Source organism: Vulpes vulpes, chromosome 13 (assembly GCF_048418805.1).
Source record: "Vulpes vulpes isolate BD-2025 chromosome 13, VulVul3, whole genome shotgun sequence".
Classification (NCBI taxonomy): domain Eukaryota; kingdom Metazoa; phylum Chordata; class Mammalia; order Carnivora; family Canidae; genus Vulpes; species Vulpes vulpes.
In genome coordinates, this window is record NC_132792.1 from 3,318,662 (window position 1) to 3,345,748 (window position 27,087).

General features: G+C 55.7%; 1 protein-coding gene across 4 annotated transcripts in view; it reads left to right on the forward strand.

Annotated features, from left to right (window-relative positions):
- Positions 1–27,087, forward strand: part of COL22A1 (collagen type XXII alpha 1 chain) — a 263,464-nt gene that overhangs the window by 138,003 nt on the left and 98,374 nt on the right. For all 4 annotated transcript variants that reach the window (XR_003234234.2, XR_003234233.2, XM_025993486.2 and 1 more), the window contains 10 exons: positions 825–878; positions 9,529–9,582; positions 10,237–10,290; positions 12,563–12,616; positions 14,311–14,364; positions 18,657–18,701; positions 18,871–18,933; positions 19,344–19,397; positions 23,009–23,050; positions 26,020–26,052. Coding sequence is in view for 2 of the 4 variants with exons in the window: in XM_025993486.2 (XP_025849271.2) it covers positions 825–878; positions 9,529–9,582; positions 10,237–10,290; positions 12,563–12,616; positions 14,311–14,364; positions 18,657–18,701; positions 18,871–18,933; positions 19,344–19,397; positions 23,009–23,050; positions 26,020–26,052 (507 nt within the window). In the remaining 2 variants the exon portion in view is untranslated. The remainder of the gene's footprint in view (positions 1–824; positions 879–9,528; positions 9,583–10,236; positions 10,291–12,562; positions 12,617–14,310; positions 14,365–18,656; positions 18,702–18,870; positions 18,934–19,343; positions 19,398–23,008; positions 23,051–26,019; positions 26,053–27,087) is intronic.

The following is a 27,087-nucleotide window of genomic DNA, read 5'->3' on the forward strand; positions in this document are numbered from 1 at the left end:
TGCAGCCCTAAAATTCTTGAGCCTGGAATAAAGCTGCATCAATGAGACCCTGCTATGGCCTCCTGGAGGCGCGTCCACGGGAGAGGCGCCTTGTCTCGTGGCAGCCGTGGGACGTGGAGGCGGGATCGCTCAGCAGCACTGCGTAGCCCCACTGCCCTGGGGACAGGGCCACTCCTCGGCGGTGGGGGACAGAGGGGTCGCAGATCCCCTACCCAGGGCTCCACAGAGCTGAAGAGGCCATAACGACCCGCCGGCTGTGCAGCCTGCTTTACCCTTAGGGTCAACACTGTAGTGGCGAGAACAGGCCGCCTGTCCACCTGCTCCTGCGGGACGCACCCGAGTCAGCTGTTCCGTGCAAACAAGCGGCCAGCAGACTGAACGATGTGCTACAGTTTGGAGAGAAAACGAAAGGGGGGACGGAGGGAACGTGTGTGTGTGTGTGTGTGTGATGCTGGCCTACACGTAACACACCTCTGGAAAGACAGACAAGCCAACATCTGGTAGGATTAGTTGCTTTCGGGGAAAGGAACTGAGTGGCGGACGGCAGGACAAGGAGACACGCCTCAAGTGTCTTTAGGCCACATGTTGCCAAATCCACTTAGGTCACTGAGCTGGGAGCCAAAGCTGAACCTCCCTGACCCCAGAGCCCGAGGCTCCTGCCCCAATCCCATACTGCTTCTCGGGAGGGGATCCAACAGCTGGGGGCCCCCCCTGTGGACCAGCGAGCTTGAGAAATGAAGATGGGCATTTCCACCAACGTGTTATTACACGGGTTCGGGCGCTCCCTGCCTGCTGTTAATTTTGGCTTCTTCTTTTGTACGCAGGGGAAGAAAGGTGAAGTGGGCCCGCCGGGAACCCCTGGACTGCTGGGGCCACAGGTAACTGCCACCCCTGCGTGCCCTTCCCCAGCCACGCTGCTTCCTCTGATGGAAGAAGCGATCGGTTAGCAGTTCTCAGGTTGGTAACCGGTCTCGTATGGTCACCTCATCAGAAGGAATGTTCAGGGGGTCCTTCGTCCTCCCGTCTCCACTGGCTCCCTCGGCCTCTTGCTCCTGTGCTAGGAGAATGACCACCGTTTGCCCCCCTGGAGGAATTTCCATCTGTGGGAGGGCAGACAGGGGTGATACGGTGATGACCAACCAGCGTGATGAGAAAGGGAAGCAGTGAGGGTCAGGGAGCAGCGCCCAGACGAGGTGTCCGCTGATGGACAGCGTGCGGCCGGCCAGGCAGAGGCGGAGAAGGGGCCTTCCCGGCAGGGCTCAGCTCTGCAGAGACACCTGGTTTGGGACACAGGCTGTGTGCGGGTGTGGACAGGCCCGCGTTTGGCTGGAGCTCACCGCACTAAGCGCGGGGTGGCTGGACCGTGCATTCAGGGTTGGAAGGGGCTCGGCACGGGACCAGAACAATCACGCTATTCCAGGAGACCACACACCTGGGTTCTGGTGTCTGACTCCCTATCCACTGTGACATTGGCCAGCTCCCTCCCCAACTCTGGGCCTCAGTCTACCCCTCTGTAAATGCTGGGGTCAGGGCCCCCTTCACACTCTGTGCTGTCTTGCTCCCTGGAGGCCCTCTCCTCCTCCTTGCTCCCCTCACTCCCTTGGTGCTTCAGGCTCCGCTCTGGTGGCACTTCCTCGGGCCCCGCGCTTTGTCGGGCTTCCCGCTCCCACACATGCACAGTCACCTGTGATCCCCTGGGGACCCCACAGCCACCTGCCAGATGGGCCGACTCAGGGTCACCATCATTTCCCAGATCCAGAGAGACTTGCTCAGAGCTGCTGGCTGCTAAGCGGTCGCCTCCCTCGCTCCCTAGGGGATCTTGGGCCCAGACCGTCTCAGTCCCCCGTACCTATAGTGTGGACACAGTGAGCGTGCGTCGGGAGGCCAGGCCTGGCGGGTGCAGGTGTTCACTCTCCCTTTGCTCCTGAATCAAGGCCCCTCCTCAACCCTCCCCAGATCCGTAGATTCAGGAGAAGAGAACCATGAAGGGAGGGAGCACGGTCCCCGAGTCAGACACCGGGTTCTGATCCCAGCATCACCACCTGGTGGCTAGGACCCTTTGGGGGCAAGTTACACCACTTGTGAGAAATGCCAATAGAAATGAAAGGGAGGGCCATACTGTAGTGGAAGAGAACAGGGATGTGGCCCAGGCGATGAAGTCCCTGAGGCGCAGGGAGCCCCCGGTGGGGACCCTATCCCTGTTCTCCTGGGAGCAGTGGCAGTGAGCAGGGACACACAGTCATGGGTCGCGCTGGCTGCCCCCTGAGCTGCGGTGAAGCCGTGGGCCTCAGCGCCCTCCTGCCACTGGGCACCACCCTCTCCATCCGTCGGGCACCAGCAGGGAGGCGCCCCCCCAGAGACGGTGCTCTCTGCGCTTCCCAGGCCAGCTTTTACTGCTCGCTGACATTCAAAGCGTCCTGGTGAGTGATGGGCGCCTTGCACACGCCTCCTCAGACTTCATCCTGGCACCTCCCGTTCGGTCCGGATCTGGCATGCGATAAGGGAGTATAAAATCAATCATAATTCACGGTTTTCTAAAGATTCCACATTCACCGTGGGGTTTTGATGTTAATGGTGAAAAATAGAGCGCTTTCTGCATTTGTTTTATTACCTTGCTTTCCAGAAGCAAAGCTTGTATTTCAAATTTCACCATACACGAAGCTCCATCAAATTACTTTAAGCTACAATTTTTTGCCCCTACTTACAACTTTTTTTTTTTCTTCCTGCTACCTTGGATGATATATTTCTTTCACGTTTAGCTTTGAAATCACTTTCCTTCATTGAATGTTTACCGAACTCCAGGCATTGAGCTGGGTGCTGTAATATAAATATGCTCAGGCTCTCCAGGACTTTTGCCAGAAATGGGGAAATCTGATAGATATGGGGGATCTCAGGGTTCAGAGTTGGACAACGTAGAGCCTGTAGGGGCTGGCACCGTTGATGGGATCACTGCCCAGTGGACCTGATGCTTCACTGCAGCCGACCGTCCCCACACGAGGAGGTTGCTGTGGGGCACCCCCGGCCGTCCCCTCTGATTCGCTCCTCTTGACAAGCTGCATGCTCACCTTTCCTGGGCTTTGCCACAGTCCCCCTTGTTTGTGATTCATTGGGTCATCCATTCAAGAGGGATTTATTTGTAAGTACCCACTGTGTGCCACACTCAGCTCTGCGGATCAGAGAGGGCGTGTGAAATCTGGGTGCCACCATGCAGATTTCATGCATGCACCCAGAGGAGCCACCTCTTAGCGGGGCAGAGAGACTTGCAGGTAGAGAAGACAGTCCAGGGAGCTGGATTCTGCGCGAGAGGTGAGATAATCGGCCTCTCTCGGGGCCCAGAGGTGGCTCCTGCCTACACCCATCTGGAAAATCAAGGTTGCTTCTGCTGAGACGCTTTTCTGCTCTGCCGAGAAGAAGGAAGGGAGATAAAGGGTTTCGTTTCTGCCATTGTCAAGACACCCTCTTTAGTGTTCGTACATAATTGTGACTATTCTTTATGCCCACCTGTGAGACAAGAATGCAGATCCCATGTAAAACCCAAGGAGACAGAGCTCAGAGCTTAATTAGCTCTGTGTGTACTGGGATGAGCCCACTCGGCAACCTCAGAGTGCAGTGGCCCCAGGGCGGCTGGCATCTGGAAGATGCTTTCGGTGCCTTTTTTTTTTTTTTTCCAAGATGAAAAAACTTCACCTGCTGGAATGTTTCAGAATAAATAGATGCATTCATGATGTTGGAGGCAGTGGCTCTTATATCCTGGCAGCCTTTTAGGCAAAATGGAAATCTGTGTGTCATCGGGTCAGGCATTTGCAGAGGCTGATGGCGTTTGGTGTGGCAGGCAGGACGGATGGCCCTTGAATCGGTGGCCAGGGGGAGGGGTTGGCCCTGGAGATGACTAGGTGGGCTTGTGGGCCTGGGTCTCTGCACAGGAGCCCTGCTGGGGTAGGTAGTCATTATGGCTTTGCTCCCCGGGAGCCACATCCTAAGTGGGGGGGGGGGGAGATGCACAAATTATGAACAACCCCCTCCCTCAACAGCAAACATTTCCAAGCCACATAAGCAGCCTGATTGCCAGGCTAATTTGTGCAAGTACTTTCCACACATCTTCACATCCCATCCAGCTTCATGAATCTCTGCCAGTTGGAACTAGGTGGTTATTGGGAATAACTATTTGCCATTCCTTTATTAATGAGAATTAGGTTAAGTGGTTGTTTATGCGCCATCATTGTCATTACGGAGAACGTTCAAGAGCTGCGTAGCCGCCATCGTTTTGGACGGATCGAATGTTATTTCATTAATACTAATTACACCGATTGGTTCGCTTTTATTAGTAGTCGCTACTTAGCTGTTTTCATTGGGAACAACGAGAACCGTCGTTATTGTGTTGTTAACATTTAAATCTGTTGGTTAACTTGTCACTCAGGAATAACTAGATTAACGGGTTGTTTGTGTATTTTTATTAATAGTAAAAGGAAAAGAGAGTGGAGCAACACGTGTGCAAGGCTCCAGTGCTCCGAGCTTGCTCACACACCCTCACTAATCCATGTTGGGGTGAGCAAAGGCGCTCCAGCCTCTCTCCTGCAGTTCTGGAAACTGAGGCACAAGGGGTACTGCATTGCCCAAGTCCGTGGAGGGAGTGCGAGGCGACCTAGTGTTGGGCCCAGGCCACCCAAAACCAAAGCCCTATTTTTTAATCCATTTATACTATCATGACTCACCAATAAAGTAGTAGTAGTTAAATCGTTTTAGTTTAACATAACCTAATGTATGATCTTTAATTCAAATGTTAGGGATCCCTGGGTGGCTCAGCAGTTGAGCATCTGCCTTTGGGTCAGGTCGTCTCCCGAGGTCCCGGGATCAAGTCCCACATCGGGCTCCCTGCATGGAGCCTGCTTCTCTCTCCGCCTCTGTCTCTGCCTCTCTCTGTATGACTCTTATGAATAAATAAATAAAATCTAAAAAAAAAAATGTTAAAACAGCAGGCAGGACAATTTGCCCTAGGTCTGAAGTGCAGTGAGGGTCAAGGACACGTGGGCTCCTGCCTTGATTTCCTGAAGAAGGGAAGTGGGTGCGGGCTTCCTAGTGGTCCCTCCTGACACCCTGCAGGTCAGGGTCCTCCCGACTCCACACCTCCCCCTCCTGCATTCACCTGAACTTTCCTCTCCACCCGCCACCCATGCAGATCCTCTCCAGGCCCCCCGAGACAGGTCAGTTCCCTGGGCGCGCCCTGCTCCATCTCCTGAATGATTATATTTCTTCCTTCTCGAAGCACCTCCTTCTCTCGGTTTCTGGCCATGCAGACCCTTGCTTCTCTGACAGTCTGGCCCTGAGTCCCGGTCTGCCTTGCTATCCCCCACTCTGCCCACGTCCTGAAAGGACCGCAGGGCCCCCCCACGCCGTCTCTCAGGATCCTGTGCAGGGCCCTGCTTCTGCCCACCCTGCAGGCCCTGACCATGGGTAGATCCGGGCCCACCCCCAAAGCCCCCGGGCTCCTGCCACCCCGCTCCTCCGGGGTGGGCTGTTGTGCATCAAACACAACATCCTCCAGAAGAACCACTGATGCCACCTCATCCTCCAACTGTGCTCCTCCCATGTTCCTTCTTTTGGCAGATGGTGCCACCAGCTACCTGCTTGTTCTGGGCAAACACAGTTGGGTTTGACGCTTCTCTTCCACACACACACACACACACACACACACACACACACAGTTGTAAATCTTGTCAACTTCACCTTCAAAACATATCCCAAGTCGGACCGGTTCTTCCTGTCTCCACCCCTCACCCCTGTTCTCCCAGGGGGGCCCTGCCCCCAGCTGACTTGCCCCTTCACACGGACTCAGACTTTGTGCTGGGGCTGGTGTCAGGCAGGAGGCCAAAATATAATAACCACCTTCCCCATGGCATGGGGCGGCACCGGGCTTATTGTCCTGGGTGCCTTAGCCGTGTTCAATCTCGAGGAACAGAGGCTTCATGGCTCCACCTTACAGACCAGGGGACTGGGTCTTCGTAAAGCAAGGAACTTGCCATATGGCTGGGAACTAGCAGATCGGGGTTCTGTTTGCTTCCTTAGCTGGACCCCACATGCAGGGACTGCAATAAACGGGGACGCTTAGGGGTCATGGGGCCATATGCATAAAGGCCTCATAGATGGCCAGGAAGATCGTTGGTGCTTCAAAAAATCTTCTCTGTACCTGGCCTCTAGGCTGACTGATGGGCCCACGTGTCCAGGTCCTTCCCAGGCCCCTCTCTGCCCACCGACCCTCCCCCATGGCTCGCCAGAGGCTGGATCAGAAGCCTTCTGAGTTTCCTCCAGAGTGGAGGTCTGCTCTGCTCCAGGTGTCTGGTCACCTGGAGGAGGCCGATCGCAGCCTCCTAGGGTGCAGACGTCAGAACCTCCCAAGGCCAGGTGGCAGTTCTGAGAAGAGCATCCTCTACTGCCTGTGTCCCCGTGTGGCTGTCACAGGCACGGTGACGCCCTCTGAGCAGGATCCCCAGGGCACCAGCGGCAGGCGGGCTGACGTTGGGTCCTCATTGCTGCTTCCTCCCCCACCGTGCATTTCTCACCTGGACTTAGGAGATGCTCCTTGTCAGTGAGAGGAGGCTGGGGGCGAACGGCTGTGCCCTTTGTGTGGCTCCCCACCTGGAAGCAGTGCCCAGACCCCTACCAGCGGTTGGCGCTGCTTCCAGCTTCTCTCTGTAAATTGCTTGCTACAGGTACTGACCTCCTGAATTTACAGCACCAGACAAGCAGGTCGTTATTAAGCCCCTACTGTGTGCATAGCAATGAACCAGGTGCTGCGGGTCCTTACAAAGGAGGTGGATGTGACATGACCGAGCCCGTATTGAAAGTTCTGGTCCCACTTGATGCACAGTCTTTTAGGAGAGCACTCTGTCCAAGGGGGTGCTGGGGCTGGAACCAGAGGGCTCAGACCTGTGTTCCAAGCTGTGCAGATGTTTTGCAGGGGGCGGGCACAGGGGGTGGCAGGTGAAGGGACCAGGGTCCTTGCATCTGAATGCCAGCTGTGTCTCATAACAATGTCCCTCCCAAGTTCCAGTTCTTTGTGCATTACATGGGATGGAGTAAACCCGCCTGGCAGGCTTGGTGGTGGACAGAAACGAGGCCCAGAGTATGAAGCACAGAGCAGAGGGAGCACCGAGTGGGGGCTGGCCACTCCCCCCAGCCCTTCTCCTACTTCTGTGTTTTCTGCTTTCTCCCTGCATGGAACCCTGCTTCTCTCATTGTGCTTCTAATATTCTCATAGTTAGGGTGTGTGTGGAGTTAGTTTAGGTGGGCGATTCCCAGACCAGACAGCGCTTCAGGATTCCTGGGGGGTGGGGAGGAGTGTTTCCAAAGTCACTGACCGCTTGGGCTTATCCCGGAGGCAAACAAGGGGCCCCGGATACTGTACTTATGACAAGTTTTCTGGGTGTCTCTGCAGCAGCCGGCCTATCGGGGATCCTCTGGAGATGATGGCTGTGTGGCCTCAGGGGAGGCGCTTACCCTCTCTGGGTCTCTCTTCATTACCATCAGACAAGCAGGCCTAATTTCCAGTAGGTGACCACTAGTGATCTGCTTCCTCTGGCATGCTGTGAGGCCACAACGTCCTGCAGGGGGTTTGCAAGAGGCAAAGGAGGAAGGGGAAACAGGGCCCGTCGGAGGAGCGAGCTAGCCAGGAGGCCTGCTTCCTGCAGCAATCTGCTTGAAAGCGCATGAAGCACTCCAGGGTTCATCACCATCCTGGAAGACGGCTGATGTGTCCAGATTGCTAGCAGAGGAGGGGCTCAGAGAAGCCCTGTGGGACAGGGGGGTGGATGAGATCCCAAGGGTCACGTTGGAGTATGAGCAGGTCACCTGGAATGTGCCTTCCGAGGGGGTCCTGGGAGTGTCACCAGCAGGGCTCTTGCTTGGCCAAGGGGTGAGCAGAGCTGAGCCGGCGCAGCTGGATGGTGGGTCTGCAAGGCGGTAGGGGTGAGGCCACGAACCTTCTCAGTGCTCGTTCTAGACCCGCATGCAGCAGGGAGGACCCCTGCCTGGCCCCCTGTCCCGGGCTACCGGGCCCCTCAGCTGCACCTGCCTCAAGCACACCTCTCCCAACAAAAGTAGCTGCTACCTCCAAAGACAGCTGCTGCAGGGACAGCGAGGTGCAGATGCCATCAGAAATCCCCTCTGCGCCCATCGCTGACTCGCGTGTGCCCCCAGTGGGAGACAGGGCAATGGTCCAGGGGAGCAGCCGCCTTTGTCACTTGTTAGTATTGATCCCCCTCTAGTGGCGACGTGGCACCTTTCTCCCTGGACACAGGGCCCTCTCCTTAGTGCCCCTTAAATTCAGTTGAAGTCCTCAAACATATGGGAGCACCTGCTGTAGGCCCAGCCCTGGGTTCGGGTCTGTGAGAGATGCAGAGGGAACAAGAGGGGCCTCAGCCTCAGAGGGCAGGGGAGTCAGACGACCACGGCGACACTGGCCTTGAGCGTGGAGGAGCAAGTGGGGGAACTGGAGACCGTGTCAGAGGTGGAGGCGTGGAGAAGGGGGCAGGGAGAAGACCGGAGCAACAAAACCAGAGATCCTCTCTGAGAACGGGGTTAAGGCGCAGAGAGGGGAGGTGGGGATGGACCTGGATGGGTGCGCGGTGCCGCCGGCAAGCAGGTCATCCGCCCGACAGTGCGTCGCAACAATTCCTCATCCGTGGAGCAGTAGCTGCACCTTGTGAAGTGAGTGGGTCCCAGGCTGGGCAGGGGCTGTCGGGAACCTGTAAATACTTTGATCCATTCTGGGCTCCAGTCCCTCTCCGTGGTCCTGGGCCTGCACGGCTGCCCGAGGCCCAGAACTTGGGGTGTGTGACAGGACGACCTGCCCTGGTGCCCCTGTCGCCTTGCCCGCACCCTCGGTCGGACGGGGCTGCCCCGCAGACGGGAGCTCCAGCTCGGGTTCTGTCCTGCTTGTGGGGCCGGACCTGCATCGGTTCCCAGCCGTGGAGGTGCCCCCGGGATCGGTGTAGGGCATGACGACCAGGGCTGCAGGGTGAGTGTCAAGACTGGGCTCCGGAGAATCGTCCCGAGAGCTCTCAGGACTACCAGCTGGTGGCCGCACCCCAGACCTAGGGAATCGGGGCGGGGAGAGGGGGCTGGGACAGGAGACCCATGTCATTCACCCCCAGCAGCCACTGTCCTGCAAGGTCTTTGTTAACAGCTTAACCCACCGTGTGTGCATGTGTGTGTGTAAACGTGCAGCCTTGTGCACATAAATACGTATGTATTTACTTTAAATGCTCAAGTATTTTGAACAGACAGAAGAGATGACCTAACAGTTATAGAATCAACACCTCAATATGACAGGTGTCAACATCTTGCAAACTTTACTTGTTTTTTTTTCCTTCTTGCTTTTTGCTTTTTTTGTTTATTTGAAAATAAAGCATCACGGAGACGAAGCCTCACCTGGTCTCTGTGACCCCTTCCCTCCTCCTCTCTCAAAGGACATTGTCACCAGGAAGCTGCCCCACGCACAATCGTAACCCACGCCATGCTCTTCCTTTGCAGGGCCCACCAGGACCGCCTGGCATCCCAGGCCCCCCTGGACCCGGAGGACCCCCGGTAAGACTGGCTCTGGTTTTCTTGTGCAGGGGCCCTTAGGTGAGGGTCTCATGGCCCCCGGGGACCGGGAATGTCTCCGTGTGTGGCCATCTGTTTGTCCTTCTCCTTCATGAGTGAGGAGGACTCCTCCTGTAGCTGCCCCCTAGCCTCTGGGCTTTCAGGCCCTAGATTAGACCAGAAATATCTCTTGAGCTCATGTAGCATGTTGGTTGGCTGCTTTTCGAGACAGACACGTCGGAGGAGGAACGTTAGTCTGGGGATGCCCGTAACTAGTTTGTGGTTTGACGCCTAGGCCGCCAGAGGGCCCGGGTAGATACTGGTTGACATCCTCCCCCCTGCCCACATGTCCTGTGCAGCTGGGGAAGTTCTCCTGTGGGCGGAGGGGGAGGGGACCCAACCACCAGCAGGGGTGGCCCTTCGGCCCATCCCACCAGGTGGGAGCCCACGCGGTGGGGACTGCAGACCGGACACGGTGTGACAACTCCGCGTCTCACAGTGCCACACACTAAGGATGCTCCGGTGCCCTGAGGTGTACCCAACTCTGTGCATCCTCATCACAGAGGCCTGGGACGTGCCAGGCAAGGCGTTGGGAGAAAGGCCCTGATGCTCCAAAGAGGCCAGACTAACGGTTGCCCTCTGTGATTCCCTTCTCAGGGTTTACCTGGAGAGATCGGCTTCCCGGGAAAACCCGGGCACCCCGGGCCAACGGTGAGTGCCCCGGAGCGTCCCCCGCTTGCTCTTATCCGTCCTTCATTGGTCCACGTCGGGGGTGGCCAGGCCCTCCCAGCCGGCCACTGGGGCTGTCGGCCTCTCTCCATGCCCTTTGCTCCCCTGCCAGTGAGCACCAAGGCCCCGGCGCCCAGCCCGACCCCTTCCTCCTGTGGTTCCTTCTACGGCCTCAGTCTCCCGGCACGGCTCCCCCATGGGGCCCCAGCCAGGGTGCAGATCGGGGCGTCCTCTCCACAGGCCACCACCTCTGGTCTCTTTGAAGAGGCAAGTTCAGAAGCCCTTGCTGCCTAAAGCGTGGCTTCCTGTCCCCACGGGACACGTGCAGAGGGTCACAGAAGTAACCGAGGTGGCGAAGTCTTCCAGTTCTGGGCCTGTTTGCATTTCCTCACTCCTGAACTCAGTAGATCCTGGGGACCCGGGGACCTTCTGCCTTTTAAGTCCTGACGATGGGACTCAACGACCTTCGTGTCTCCACGCACGTAACGCGTGTGCCGTTAAAGCTGGAGTGTCCTAGTTCTGGCCCTGCACTCTTCAGGGCCCAGTGGTGGGGGTGGCTTGTGACACCATAGGGCTGCATCATCCTCATCGACCTGTGCATGACACCCAGGGAGGCCTTGTGCCCCTGGGTGGATTTCCTGACAGCTGGCTTTCTCTCCCATGGGCCACTGGGTGAGGAGGGGGATCAAGACGGCGGAGAAAAGGTGAAAGAGGTAAATCAGACCGTGTAGCGCCCAGCAGCGGTGCCTCCTTGTCGTTGGAGCTTTGGCAGATCCACTGGTGGCTGTAGATGGAGCCCCCCCACCCCAGGACAGGGGCTCATGGCTAAAATGCCAGAATTCTCAGCTCTGTGGGACGTCCACGCAGGGGTGTGATGCACACTCTAGGGCGACCTCATCCAAAGCTGACCACCTGCTCCATTGCAGCAGCACCAGCAAGCACTCACCAACCCAAAGTTACCTGCAGTGTGCCCCGCGAACACTCACGCGTGCCCGGTCACCCACAGCATCACCCACACAGGGTGTATTCACGTGACGGTGTCGCAGGAAAGCTCAAACCTATTAACATGTGATTACATGTGATGTAAGGGGTTCGTCCGTCAACCAGCACGCATGCTGGTGTGAACATTCAGGACACGGGAGAGAGTCGGAGGAAGAGGAAAAAGCAGTGGAAAGAGGCCGCCGTGACGCAGACGGGGACGCCATGGCCCCTGACAGTTGGAAGCACCGCCTCTGGCTTTTGCGTTTGCTGTCCAGTGAGATCATGCTTCATGGACCCGCGTGTCCTTACCCCCAGAAGCGTGCCTCCCCCTGCCCTTTTAGGGGTTCCCTCCTGGGACCCCTGCTCCGGGAAGATGGGGCTGTCCTCCCAATAGGCCACCAGCCCAGGCTGGAGACTCCAGGGAATAGGAGTCGTGAATTGGGTGTCAGGGGACCTCTTGGCAGAAAAATTACCAGGTTTTACTAAAATAGTAATAACTTGGAATAGCACTTACAGCTGCCCCAGTAACATATGTTGCAGGGAAGGGATTTCCCTCGTAGCTGTCGTGGGGGGGGCGGTGCACCTGTTAGGTCACTTAAGGGTCAGAGAAAAAACAGAGTAAATACATCTGGAGCAGCGGAAGGTGGAGCCGGGAGGCCTGGGTTTAAACCCTGTGGGGCCCCATTCCCCGCCACGGGGTCTGGAGTACATGCCTCGGCCTTTCTGAACCTCTGTCCCCTTGCCCGTGACACCACCTGTCGTGGTCTGGTCAGAAGGGGCTGGTGGAGGAGGAGGAGGCCGCTTGTAGGGAGTTAGGACATGGAGCCCCTCAGTGTCGTGCTTAGAAATAAAAGGCGGACTTGATGAATTCCAGCCAGGACGCTGGGAAGGGAGGAAATGTGGGCGGAGGTTTTGCAGGGAGCGGGAAACAAGGTGGGAAGCAGAAGACAGGGAGAGAGGGACCCTGAGCGGGTTCAGCTCACTGTCTGGGTCCTGCCTCCTCTCGCCGATAGCACATGTCCGCACGGGACACCAGGCCCTGGCCAGAGGGCGAGGGCCATCTCCCTCATAAGGCAGTGTGTGGGGACAGCCTGGTCCCACGGAGACCGGCACGCTGGCGAGAAAGCGCCCCCCTCAGAGGCGGGACGGCCCAGCTGCTGGCTACAAAGCCAGCTCCTTGCTGGAAGCCCCTCAGTGCAATGCGCCCTAAAGACGCTCTCATTGTGCCCTAAACATGCTTCTCATTGTGCCTTGTTTTCTCCCTCTTGACCAGGGCACACCTGGAAAGGATGGGCAGGATGGAGCACCAGGCCTGCCGGGACCCAAGGTTGGTGTTCAGGGGGTGACAGGAGTTTGGGACCCAAAATGCAGAAGGAAAGAGATGTTGGATTGTTGGTGAATGTTAACATATGCTGATTGCTAGGGCTCAGGATCAGGGCTGGGGATCAGGGCTTGGGGATCAGGGCTGGGGACCAGGGCTGGGGACCAGGGCTCGGGACCAGGGGTTGGGACCAGGGCTCAGGACCAGGGGTTGGGACCAGGGCTAGAGATCAGGGCTCAGGATCAGGGCTGGGGACCAGGGGTTGGAATCAGGGCTCGGGATCAGGGCTTGGGGATCAGGTCTGGGGATCAGAGCTGGGGACCAGGGCTAGGGACCAGGGCTAGAGATCAGGGCTTGGGATCAGGGCTGGGGATCAGGGCTGGGGACCAGGGCTTGGGACCAGGGGTTGGGACCAGGGTTTGAGGACCAGGGCTGGGGACTAGGGCTGGAGACCAGGGCTGGGAACCAGGGCTGGGGACCAGGGGTCAGAATCAGGGCTTGGGATCAGGGATCGGGGATCAGGGCTGGGGACCAGGGCTAGAGATCAGGGCTGGAGACCAGAGCTGGGGACCAGGGCTAGGGGATCAGGGCTAGGGACCAGGGCTCAGGACTAGGGATTGGGATCAGGGCTGGGAACCAGGGCTGGAGACCAGAGCTAGGGACCAGGGCTTGGGGATCAGGGCTGGGGACCAGGGCTCGGGACCAGGGCTTGGGGATCAGGGCTGGGGATCGGGTCTGGGGATCAGGGGTGGGGAGCAGGGCTGGGGACCAGGGCTGGAGATCAGGGCTCGGGATCAGGGCTCGGGACCAGGGGTCAGGATCAGGGCTCGGGCCCAGGGGGTTGGGATCAGGGCTGGGGACCCGAGCTCGGGATCAGAGTTGGGGACCAAGGCTGGAGGTCAGGGCTGGGGATCAGGGCTGGGGACCAGGGCTCAGGACCAGGGCTCGGGATCGGGGCTTGGGAATGTTGGATTCACCCGGTCAGACATGGGCAAGTCCTTTATTTCTGCGAAGGTGCCTGGAGAAGGACTTGGAAGCCTCACACTTTAAAATGAACCTGTTAGAAATACGCACGTGTTGGCCAGAAGTAGCAACTTTGGGATACTCAGGACATAGGAGACTCTAATTCTAAAAATATTCTTGTGAGGCTCATTATGGTAGGATCATTAAGAAAAGAGTCAGAGGTTAAGTATCATAAAACCGGGAAGCAAATTCCCGGTTCCCACACGGCACACGAACAGCCGCGAGTCGGCCCAGTACATATTTCCACCAGCGAACGTGCTTCTCTCCTTCCCAACACGTTCGCTCAGGGTGTGGGGCAGCGGTCGGCTTCTTGAGAGCACCCATCATCCTCTTCAACAAATAACCCAGAAATGCAACTTTTTCATGACCAAACACGGAATAAGTGTGCGTTTAATTTCATTTTAAGGGGGTTTATGTGACCACTCCCCGCTTTCTCCCCGTCTTTCGCGAGAAGACGAGAGGGCGAACCTAGTATTTCAAAGTCTCCAAATCGCTCACGCCCCCTCTCGTCTACTCAGTTGTGTGTTTGGGAAATAAAACAAAAGCAGAGCCGTGGCCTATGGAACCTGCGAGGCGGTTCGGCCGCTGTGGCCTCGCGGGGGCAGCGCCTTGGCTGGGGCTGGCTGTGACCCCCAGGCGCCGTGCCCTCCGCCAACCTCCGTGTGCACCCCTTGCAGGGCCAGCCAGGAGACAGAGGAGAAGACGGTCTGCCCGGAAAACCCGGCCTTAGGGTATGGACCCCCCCCCCTCCCTGCCCCGGGTTCTGCCCACTGGTGTGGTTGTGGTTGCGGGAACCGCAGTCGATGGTGGGAGCACGGTGGGTGAGCTGGGGCCCGTCTGCAGGGGTGGGGGCGCCTGCGACCGCCGCGCGGGCTGGGAATGGTCACAGCAGGCCCGGGACACAGGGAGCGGGGCCGGGGGGTCCTCGGGAGGCCCATAGATGGAGCACACAGCCTCGAGGGGAGCTTGTCCCGGCAGCGGTCAGCGAGAGGGACTCCGCTCTGTGTCTGGGGGTCTGTACCCGCCCCCCAGGGTCCCTCCGGTGCTCCCTAAGGCCTGGCCCCGCTGCTGGCGGGTGCAGCCTGGGGCGTCCGGCCCCCTGCGCTTGCAGCAGGTGCCGAGGGCTGTGGGAGAGGCAGAGGCCAGTCCCCGTTGTGTTTGGACAGGGCGCTCCTGTGGGTGTGGGGACCCCCGGTGCCGGGTTTGGATGGCTTGTCCCCTCGGAGCCCCACGTCATGGGCAGCAGGGTCTCCTCTGTCTTGAGGCCCGGGGTTCAAATCTCAGATGTGGCCTGAGCTCAGAATGCAGTGAACACGGGAGAGAGGGCGGGACCCTGTGTGTGGCGCCCTGTGTGTGTGTATCTGGTGTGTGTGTGTCTGTCTGTGGTGTGTGTCGGTCTGTATATGAGGGGTGTGCAGGGTGTGTGTATGTGTGTGGTGTGCGTCTGTGGTGTGTGTTGGTGTCTGTATGTGGGATGCATGTGTGGTGTGTATGTGTGTGGTGTGTGTTGGTATGTGTATATGGGGTGTGGGGTGTGTTTGCTGTACAGCGTGTGTCAGTGTCTGTCGGGGGGAGGTGAGTGTATGTTGTATGTGTGTATGTGTGTGGTGTACACATGTGGTCTATGTCAGTATGTGTATGGGGGTGCGTCTGGTGTGTTGTGGGCGGGTGCACGTGTGTATGTGTCAGTGTGTGTGGGGGTATGGAGTAGGGTGTCTGTGGTGTAAGTGTACATAGGGTGTGTGTTTGGGGGATGTTTGTATGTGGGGTGCATGTGTGAGGTATGTGTGGAGTGTGCTTGTGGGGTGTGTGTGTACATGGGGTGTGTGTGAGGTGTTACATAGGGTGCATGTGCAGTGTGTGTACATGGGGTGTGTTTGTGGGGTGTGTGTACGTGGAGTGCATATGGGGTGTGTGCATGTACATGGGGTGTGGGGGTGTGTGTACAGGCAGTGTGTGTGGGGTGTGTGTATGTGGGGTGCATGTGTGGGGTGTGTGTACATAGGGTGCATGTGTGGGGTGTGTGTACATAGGGTGCATGTGTGGGGTGTGTGTACATAGGGTGCATGTGTGGGGTGTGTGTACGTGCAGTGCATGTGGGGTGTGTGTGTACGTGGGGTGTGTGGGGAGTGTATGTGGGGAGCCTGTGTGGGGAGCCTTTGTGGGGAGCGTGTGGGGAGTGTGTGGGGTACGTGTGGGGGGAGCGTGTGGGGTACGTGTGTGGGGTGTGTGCGGGGAGCACATGCAGGGGCAGGGAGAGCGTGGGCTGACAGGTGCTGCGCCCCGCCCCGTGATTGCCCGGCCGGCCCCTCGGGGCCCTTCCTCTGCTGGGTCACCACCTGTGGAGCCTCCAGGACCCCGCCCCTGCCCACAGCCACGTCTGGCAGGTTCCCAGGGCCGGTTTGCCCGGTGGCCCAGCAGGAGCCGGGAGGGGCCTGGCCTCACCCCTACCCCCGGGGAAGGCAGGACCTGATCACCTGTGGGCGGTGAAGGTGCAGGGGGTGCAGCCGCGGGCGCCCTGGTGTTGCCTCGCCTTCCACAGGGCGGGCATTCTTCAGAAGACGACGATGTGTTGTGCACCCCCAGGTGGATCCAGTGTGGCAAGAACCTCCCGGGTCCCCCGGGAAGCCCCCTGTTGTCTGGGTTCCAGATCCCGGAGGTCCAGCCCCCGAGCCCCATGAGCGCACAGACGGTTGTCCCGTTGCCACCTACAGGACTGTGGTCCTTCCTGTTTTAAGAAGCATCACATGCATTTAAAAAGCACTTTGATGATCCCCAGTCACTGAAATATACTAATGAGTAATTTACTGTGCTGCGTCCATGCACGCCTGGGCGTGGGTGCATTTAGGGGGGTGAAGCTCGTGGTCTTAAAAGCACCCAGGCCACCTTTCCGTGTTTGGTTGAAATTCCATCATTTTTCTGGGAAGGACTTGTTGGGCTGGCACAGGTTGGCTGATGACCCAGTAGATGGTATCGTGGGGACCACACCTCACAGTTGCATCTTCTCCAATTTGTAAAGTGGAGCCCACGTCCTCCCGGGCTTGCACAAGTGAGTTCCGACCTCGTGTCTGGTGGTCTTCGGAGCCCGGCTCTGGCGCGTTCACGGGCCTGCAGGAGGTCGTTGCCGGTCACAGGAAGTGTTGGGATGACCTCACAGGTGCCCTTGGGGATTTCTGTGGCCTCAACGTCTGCGACATGCTTTGTATCTCTGGTGACCTCCGAAGGCCGGAAGATCCAGCCCACATGTCGTTTTTGTCTGATTCCTAGTGCGATACGTTTGGAATGTGTCTCCAGGAAGTTCAAAACTAGGAATTTTTGCAGTTATGATACCTTCACAACATACTCAGCAGCCTCCAAAACCATCTGGCCTGGGGCCTTATGCCGGTTTTTTTTTTTTTTTTTTTTTACAAAATGCCAGCTAAAGATAAAAACATCTTCCAGGATTACAGCTAAGTCGTGGACAGCAGGTTTAGGGGTCCATCAGGGAAGGGAGCTGGCTTGTAGGGTGCACAGATCGGGAATTCAAGATGCCGCCCAGCCCCCCGTCCCCCCGGGGCCTCTGATGTAGGGGCTCGTGGCGCGAACTCGGGAGGCACTTCCGAAGCTCATCAAGATGCCTTCTGACCAAGCCCGGACGCGCAGTGGCTTTCTCAGCACGAGAGAAGCAATCCCCGCGGCGAAGGGCTTAGCATCCCAGCAGGTGTAAGGCGACAGTTGGAGTGGCACGTATTTGCGTGACTCCGCGTAGAGCAGTTCTTACTAATTGTAAAGACTGGGACTTCACGGGGGATCGGAGTGCGTGGAGGACGTTTCTGGATGGGCCAGTGCCCCTGGCGGCACCAGAGCCGCAGTGCCCAATGCTAAACAGTGCGTCGGGGTCCTTTCTTCTCTTTTTCTTTTCTTCCCTCCTCCCCTTCGCCTCTGAGAAGTGGTGGTCATGCTGGCCTTCACCAGCAGCGGAGTCTGGCGTGGCTGCGGGGGCAATCAGACGTGCACGCGTGAACTTGCTCGTTCATTCATTCGGGGGGGCCGTTCACTTGCCAGAAGACCACAGTCCTCATGGAGAGCTACACGACGTGCCCCTACACACAAGGCCGTGCTCCTAGTAGCACGATGGGTGTTAGAGGTCGGCATTCAAGAAGTCAGTGGTTCTCGAGCCACGTCGTTGGTTAGAAAGTACGGTCCCCCTCATATGCCCCCGCCGACCCCTCACCACCACCACACACACAAATTCGCATCGGTGGTCTGCAGGGACTGGTTAACACAGCAGCCTGACGTCGTGGGGCCAGCAGACAAGGCCCGTAGAAGTCTCCCGCTTCAACACGACCCCAAAACGCTACCCAGGACCCGAAAGGCTGAGCGCAAAACTTCATCCAATCTGCTAGAACTGGCAGGTATTCGGGGTTTGCGTTTGGACCTTGACCAGAATTTCCCCCCAAGACCTGCCCTTCCTGTAGCACACCTCGGGACAGGAAAACTAAAGCTCTCACCCGCCTCTAACCCGGGGGCTGCCTGCGTTTTCCAAAAAGTCTGAAGAGCAACCGCTGGACAGCAGTCAGCCCAGGCGTGCTCCTCAGTGGCTGCTCCTTCATCACCAGGCCCAGCCTGGGGCCCGGGCTCCCCTGCCACGTGTTTTAACAGCTCGGAGCGGGATGGACCTCGGAGTCACAGCTTTGGCCCGTTGCTGTTGCACTTCGTATGCTTGTAGGTTCAGGATGGATGGATTCAGCGGTGTGACCCGAGTCAGCACGGTTCCAGCAGATGTTTCTTTGGGGGGGGAACAGAGAGGATGTGCAAGAGTGTGGAGCCCCCTCCCTTTGGAAATGCCAAAGGCTTGGGGTTTCCATAGCCCGAGCTGCCCCAAGCTGCGTAGGGCTCGGGCTGTGACCCTATGCGACGCTCATGCCCCAGAATCCAGAATTGCGGCCCGCAGGTGCTATGAATGTGTGGGGCTGGGGGGAATGACAGCCATTGCTGCAAATGTGAGTGGAAAATAATGGGGTGTCTGTTATTCTGTCTCCAGGGTGAAGTTGGGGAGCAGGGCCTGGCAGGCCGACCTGGAGAGAAGGTCTGTTTGTTCATATTTTCGTACATTCATTCATTCATTCGCCGGAGATCTCGGGGGGCCGGGGGGCGGGAGGGGGAGAGCACAGGTCTGGGGCCTGGCCCGGCCCACAGGAGAACCCCCTCACCTCCCCGAGAGCCCAGCAGACAGCGATGCTGTGTTGTTTCCGCAGGGAGCAGCGGGGCTCCCGGGGGCTCCCGGATTCCCAGGCGTGAGGGGAGAGAAAGGAGAGCAGGTAAGTGGCGGCGCCGCACCTGTGGCCTTGCAAAGCAGCCCCCTCTGGGGTCCAGCCCCTGGGCCAATGGGGTGGTGTTACCTGGGGCTCGGGAGTATTTCCCCAGGTTCAAAGTCAAGGAGAGGAAGGGGCTCAGGCCCTCTGGCCTGCCAGCTGAGAGAGAAGTCTGCAGAGGGTGCAGCATCTTCAGAGGGCAACGGGGTGGGGGGTCATGTCGGGGGCCCGACGGGGATCGGGTGCCTCACGGTCACTGACGGCGGCCCGCGCAGCTGCGCTTCACCTTGACGTTTACTGATAAGATGGCACAGGTCGAGAGAAGAAAGGGGTTTTTTAGCCAAGGTCCACTTGCTCGTACGTGGAAAAGGCGGGTGTTGCGTTGTGGTGCGTTCTAATTTCCTCTTTCGCCGCAGGGAGAGAAAGGTGGGCTGGGCCTCCCGGGAGTGAAAGGTGACCCAGGTGAAAAGGTACGAGCTGCTGCTGGCCGCCTGGCCGTCGCCGCCTGAATTGGCCAAGCGCCCTTCCGTGTGCATGTGCCTCGCCTGCCGCGCGGTGGGGACGGCCCCGGGCTCCGAGTCTGAGCTGGGGCCTGGATTCTAATCCGCTTCTGCCCACCCGGTGGCTCTGGGCACCTTGTCCCACCTCCCTGTGCCTTGGCTCGCTGGCTGGGAAATGGGTTCACCGATCCTTCCTCCGCGGGGCTGCTGGGAAGCGGGACGCAGGTTCCGGGTGGTGGAGTGAGACTCGCCGTATGCGCCGGGACCGCTGGACGCACTGCTCCTGCGGTGACTCTGGCGATCCTCAGGGTGACCCTGAGAGGGGTCCTATTACCAGCAGCATCCCCACTTCATAGCTAAGGAAACTGAGGCACAGAAAAGCCACATTGCTTTCTCAGGAGCATATTGCATTAAGATCGGAACCCCAGCAGTCGGTCTCATCAGGGTCCTGGCTCCTAGCAGGGCAGTGCCTGAGGCCGGCCTGGCCCGTGGGCACCTGAGCAATGACGGCGCCCCCAGGGGGCCTGGCTCTCCCCATCACCTGTCACCTGCATGATGCTCCCCCCACCCCTGTCTCCTCACGTTTGCACTGCCTTCCCCTCCAGTCTCCCCTTTCTCAGTCCCCCCACCCCTCCCCATTGTCTCTGGGGTCCAGAAGGGGCTCCCACTTGCTTCTCTTTTGGGCTGGAGGCTGAGGAGGGCTTTACTCTGCACAGACCCGCTATCTAGACACGGAGGCCCAGAAATGGGAAGGGCCCAGGCTTGCTGCTCTGGTGGCTTTTTTGGAATTGCAATTTTCATTTGAGAAACTCATTTCCAGGATGCAGAGACTCCGCCAGACCGTAAAGCCCCTTTTATTGCTTTGATAGAACTGCCAGGCCTCCGGCCGAATCACATCCAAGCTTCCAGGGAACCTGGCCTGCCGTTCTTTCCTCCAGAGAAATATGTAATAATAGATCATTCTGGTCAAAAATCCAAAATAGGACATTAAAGCAACATCGTCCCCTTCTGACTGTGTCTTGCGCTCCCCCACCTCTGCATTCGAGGCCCATCCTCCTCGCCACCGGCTTTGACCCTTTTAGTCCAGTGGCATCTTGGAAAGTGGGAACGATCATCTCCTCCCTCAGCAGGACTGCTGGGGCTTCATGTTTTCCTGGAGACGCTGGGATCTGGGCCCATCGGGTGGCGAACTCCAGAACTCATGGGTCCTTCTGCAGCCGTGCAGGGGGTCATCGGGGGTCTTCTCTGCCCCACCTGCTGTCCCTTCCTCACCCTACAGCGCCGGGGAGGGGCTGGCTCTTCCCAGAAGGCAGTCTTTAGACCCCCTGGATCGGAGACGAGTCTGTTCCCCTGTCCTCCGCTCCTTAATACACCTCCATACCTTGGCTCGTGTCGACACCAAATGTACAGACCTTTAAAATTTGTAAAGAGAAAGGAAAAGAGTTTCATTTGAGCCCAAGTTAGGACAGCTGCCCAGATGCACGGTCTTTACAAAGAGGAGAGTGCTCCGGGAAGAAACATTCGGGGCAGGGTTCTCTATAGGCCTTTTACGTATATATGATCATTGTGATGAAGGGCATTCCAGAAAGTTACAGACTTTATCTCTTTATCTTGTGTTTTTAGTATATGCAAGGCTGTAGGACTTTAATCTTATGGGAACCAGGGAGGTTTTGTCATTTTTTATTTTTTATGTTTGGAGTGTTCCCTTTTAGTTATTCTTTTTTTTTTTTTTAACAAGGCAGACATACAATGTGTGCTAGGGCAGAAATAGAGCCCATGCTTTTAAGTTTTGCTGAGTCATTTTGACGTTGGTAAATGTAAAAGCATAGGGACACCTGGGCGGCTCAGCGGTTGAGCCTCTGACTTTGGCTCAGGGCGTGATCCCGGGGTCCTGGGATCAAATCCTGCATCGGGCTCCCTGCAGGGAGCCTGCTTCTCCCTCTGCCTGTGTCTCTGCCTCTCCCTCTGTGTCTGTCATGAATAAATAAATAATTTTTTTTTTTTTAAAGTGAAGGGATAGCTTCCCTAGGAGCCCAGGAGCCGAGCCCAGACACTTAAAAAGTTGAAATTTTCCTTTATCGCCAGGAAACACTCAACTCTGATTATTTGGACTTTTTAATGTGGAGTAAACTGGTTTAAATGAGATTGGTTCTGGAACACGACGATGTCAGTGTCAGGGGGATAATTGGGTAAAACTGGGTAGTACAAATAACACTGAGAAAGTGTTTTTCTTTCTGGAAAAAATTCTGGAACTTTAGTGAAGGCATTGCTGCTCGGATTCTGAGAACCAGGCTCAGCCACATGCCGGCTGTGACTTTGAGCAGGCAAATGAACATTAGGTGTCAGTGTCCTCATCTCGGAAATGGGAATGTCAGAGTGTCTGCCTTGTAGGCACTTCTCTGGAGATTCAATGAATCAATATATATAAAAACATAACTCGGTTGGGACACCTGGGTGGCTCAGCAGTTGAGCGTCTGCCTTTGGCTCAGGGTGTGATCTCAGAGTCCCGGGATCGAGTCCCACATTGGGCTCCCTGCATGGAGCCTGCTTCTCCCTCTGCCTGTGTCTCTGCCTCTCTCTCTCTCTCTCTGTCTCTCATCAATCAATAAATAAAATCTTTAAAAAAAAAACATAACTCAGTAACTGGAATTAAATACTGTATAACAATAGAAACAATATAACTATTTTATCATATAATTATTGCTTACTGAGAGTGGCCTTGTCTCTTTCTAAGCCAGTTTCATTCGTTGGTTTACTAACAATGCATGGAAGGCCTGCCCCGGACCTCACCCTGGGCCACTCAGAACATGCGTGGACACAGACACCCATGTCCTGGCGTCACGTGGCCCACCTGGAAGGACAGGCTTTGGGGACCGTGTCTGCTCCCTGAAGTTTCTTGTGCATGGATAGACCAATGGCCCCCTTGCCTGGGGTCAAATGTAGAACCATGTCCTCCTCCTTGGGGTCCTGCTGAAGATGTTCAGTCAGTCCCCCTATGATGCGGTGAGCTGTCGGTACTGCCATCATTATTTTGCGAAGACGTAGACAAGCGCAACGAGGTCAAAGAATGTATAAAATGGTAGATTGAAGTTAAAAGCTCGGGAAGGTTAAGTCCCAGACCTGTGTTGTTTACAGGAATGTAGATTTGTCCCCTCCTGGTCCCCTGAGAAGGGCCCGTCCCCTCCACACGGGCTGGGCTGGGGCCCGTGGAGTCTGTAAGGGAGCTCCTGTCTTTATGCCCAAGGGCACAGAGCAGGGATGTTTGCTGCTTCCCGGGCCGTGATGGCACTAAGTGTCATCAACGAGCAGATGGATCATGGATCACTTGATTTCCGTATTCACGGTGGGATAGCATGGAGTGATATAAATGATCTATGGCCACCCGTGTTAGCATAGATCATTCTCGAAGCATAAGGTTTCCTTCATCTGAAATAGTTAATAATTTGGAATCTCTCTGTCAAGATAGATGCTGAGTGGGTGGTTCTGTCGTCTGGGGAAAGCCGTCCCAGGATAAACAGTGTTGGCAGGAGGATTAATGGTCGTTCATTCATTCATTCATTCATTCATTTATTTTCATCCAGGGTGAAGCTGGTCCCGCAGGCCCCCCTGGATTACCTGGCACTGTAAGTTACTCCGCTTCTCCTCCTCATCCTTCTTTGAATCCCTCAGGCATTGGGTGCCTCCCTTCCTCCCAAACCGCTTAGTTATAAACATCTTTCCAGTGGAGATGGCTACTAGGCAAGCCTATTCTTAGGTCTTGTGATCCAGAAATACTTAAGCTTCTCTAAAAAGCACTTTGTGTTTATTTATTTATTTTATGCAGCAAGCATAGTGGCTATTTGTCAGAACATCGGCTAGACACAGTATGTACCCACCCATTAACATATGAGGAAACTGAGGTCCAGACACAAGAAACAGGAAGAGACTTTGTCCAGAGCAAGACAGCAAAATGGATCTATAACCACGACTCATGCTTCCACCCTGTGCAGGCATGAGGGCAGGCATTGTGCTTGGTGATGAGTAGTGAGTAAGGCCATGGGGTTCAGAGCTTGAAAAAAGTGAGTTTGAGTTCCTGAGTCCCTGCTCTGCCATCTACCAGCACTGTGGTCTTAGGTACATTGTTTAATTTCAAAGACCCCATCTTCTCATCTGTTAAGAAAAGATATTATACCCAGCTGTCTTGTACATTCCTAGTGAAAATTAAATGAAATAATGCAAAGTTCATAGTCCAGTTTCTGGTACATAATAAACACTAAATTAAAAATAAATTCTTAAAAAAATAAATAATAAAAATAAATTCTATATAAATAGGGGAGGCTATTTTGGATGCTTTTTTTTTTTCCATTTTAATATTTCTTCCCAGCCATTATATTCTGTGCTCTGATCAGCTGGTTTCAGGGACATTGAACGTGACTTCAGTGCTGGCCATGGTTGGGCAAGTATGGATCATTCAGTTCCCTGAGCAGGGAACTGCCTAAGAAAATAGAGGCCGAGAGATGAGAGCCTGAACACCCAGAAATCCCATTTATAGTGTGACAAAGAATCTCTGCCTGTGGTTTTTATGTATGTTAAATCATTCTTCTATAGCTCAATCTCCTCCCCACATACACGCCTGTCAAAACGAGACTCAGCCATTCCAAAAGGATGTCAGAAGAATCTCAGAATCAAATTTAGATTCGGAACCGGTCATATAAAACTTGGTGTAATACTGAAAACGTCTAATGTTGGCAAGCATGCAGGGAAATGTATTATTTAGTAGGAGGGCAAATTGGTAGCATCGAATTGAGAAGTTGCTCAGTATTCACATATCATAAAGTATGTACTTGTTAGCTTAGAAATTTCGTTTCCAGGCATCTATCTCAGGGAAATATTTGCATTGTGTGTAGTTGAAAAGCATGCACAAGAATGCACATTGTAGTTTTGCTTATAATTAAATGTTACTGGCCACTTACATGACCAAAGCATAGAATTAAGTGCACCACAGAATACCCATATCGTGGAATCCTATTCTATAAAATACACACACATGCATATGCACACACTCATGTATATATACACAATATACGTGGCCTTGAAAAGATACTGCCGATACTCAAGAAAACTGCCTAGAGAAACCAGCGTGACCTCCAGGGCCACCCCGGTGGGGCGCGTTCCCACCCCACACTTACTTACTACTGGTGGGAGCTTCGTTAAGCTTTCACCTGTCTGCTTCTAATTTTCTTATTCATGATGCAGCAAAAACATGATCTACCCCTTGGTTATTGTGAGGAATATGTGGTTTAAACATGTAAACAAGAACTAATAATCATGTGGTGGCTGTTGATATTTGTATAACTCTTGTGCAAAATCATGCACTTGTATACATTCATAATTATGTGGAAATACATAGAAAAATTTGCTAAACTGAAATATAGTGATTTCTTCTGGAGAAGGAATTACTAGTATTTGGGGACATGGAAGACAAGATGGATTTGAAAAAGCTTTTGCCCTTCTATTTTGACTTCATTGTGTGTTTATTTTTTTAAGATTTTATTTATTTACTTGAGAGAGACAGAGCGAGCATGAGCAGGGAAGTGGAGGGCAGAGGGAGAGGGAGAAGCAGACTCTCCGCTGAGCAAGGAGCCCGACATGGGGCTCAATCCTGGGCCCTCAAGATCATGACCTGAGCCGAAGGCAGATGCTTCACCGACTCAGCCACCCAGGTGCCCCCTTGACTTCATTGGGTGTTTAGACTAGAATCTATGATGCCCTTTACCCTGTTTGCTTATTGTTTGAGCACCTGCTGTGAACCAGGTGCTGACAGGGTTTGGAAGCCCTGGAGCTTCCCAGCCCAGGTAGAGAGGCAAACTCAAGTCACCTGGTGGTCCTGATACACGTATGACAGGTTATAGTAAATGCCAGTGAAGAACAGGGTGCACTCAGGGAGAGTAACAAAGGGACGTAATTTATAGTTGAGGGGAAGGGGGTTTTGAAGACAGGACATTGACAAAAGGCCTGAAGGATGGGCTGCCATCAGCCAGGTAAAGGAAGGATGAGAGCATGTTCCCAGCTGGAGGAGTAGCAGGTGCAAACACCACGTGGCCAGAGATGTCATGAGACCTGCAAGGTGCTGACGGCAGCATGGACACGGGGTGGAGCCAGAGGGCCATGCCGGCCAGCCCCTGTGTCTCTGGGTGGCTCCCCGTGCCCAGAGCGTGTCTCCCCTGGTTTCTTCCTCTCATGCATCATGGCCAGCAGATGCTGGTGGAGGTGGATGCTGGGGAAGGACCCGAGATCCCAGTCTCTGATTACTTGCACGGACTCTCCATTTCAGCCATGGCACCCTGGGCAGGGGAGGTTTCTGCCCCCACTTTATCGATGGAAGAATAGAAACTGACAGGTGGCCACATGGTTTTAGGCAGGGGTGTGACTCCAGGGTCCCCCATCTGCCGGGACCATCTCCGGGACTGGAGAGAAGTTGGTGTTGATGCCTGTCAATGCTGACCATCACTCCAGGAAGCCCTGGGGCTCCATCTCCCACTTGGTCCATTTCCTAGAGGCCGGTTGTTACAATCGAGTCACCCTTTTCTCATTTCTGTGGTTTTCTTTTCAGACGTCCCTGTTCACACCGCACCCAAGAATGCCAGTAAGTAGCTGCAGCCCCTTCTGGCTCAGGTGCCCCTCAGGCAGGCCTGGGATGCCTGCACTCTCTGGTGGTGACTTGGCCCCCAGCACATAGGGCCGTTGAACTTCTAGATTAGTCCTGGCAGCCGGGGTTGGGGAGTGGGGATGGGCCCACCTGCAAGGACCTGGCTCCAGTGTCAGGCCTGCGGCGGTCCAGCGGCCTGGAGGTCACCTGCTCTGCCTGAGGGCAAGAGCTGACCCTCTCTTTGGGTGAGGTTCTGAACAAAGAGCTGGTGGTATCGAGGAGACCAGAGCTGTGTAAAGTGGCTGCAGACTGAAGGATCCCCAGAAGCATTACTGAGGATGTGGGTTGCGGTGATGGGGACAGATGCGGATACTGAAGCTCATGGGGGTGCCCAGGCCTAAGAAAGGCTGTTCTGAGAGAGGACAGCGGGGTCCCAGCCAACTTTGGGAGGAGTGAGGGTGCCAGTAGAAGGAGCACTTGGGGCCTCTCCTGAATATTGACCCCTTAACAGACAAGGAGGCTCACCTTCACTGCAACGACTAGGAAGCTGCTTCTCTGTTTGGAAAGGTGCTCGGGGAAGCATTCCCAGGCTCTCCTTTGCTCTCGGCATCACTGAGGCCAGAGGCACACGCTTGCTTGCCCCCTCTGCTCTCAGGACAGGGTTCTCCTGTTATGGGACTTGGCCTGCTGCTCAGGGCCACCCAGCAGCTTAGAGCCTGTAGATGCCCATGTGTCGGAGTTGCTTTCTCCTCAAGCTCAGCGTTTCATAGATAGACTTCAGAAGCTGCGGCTAATCCTGTATTTGACGGGAAAGACGGGGAGCCCCTGGCTGGAGCCAGGGGCTGAGATCCTGGTGGAAGATCCTGAGAAGCACTTTGAGCTGCTCCGGAGGTGAAAGGGGGAGGAGGAGTGGTGGACGGGGCATCACCGGGTGGTGTGGACTTCAGAAGTACTCGGGAGTTGCCTGTGGGAAAGGACAGATTTAGGGGGCTCTGGCTTAAAGATGATTTCCAAGGCATTCTGGCCAGACGA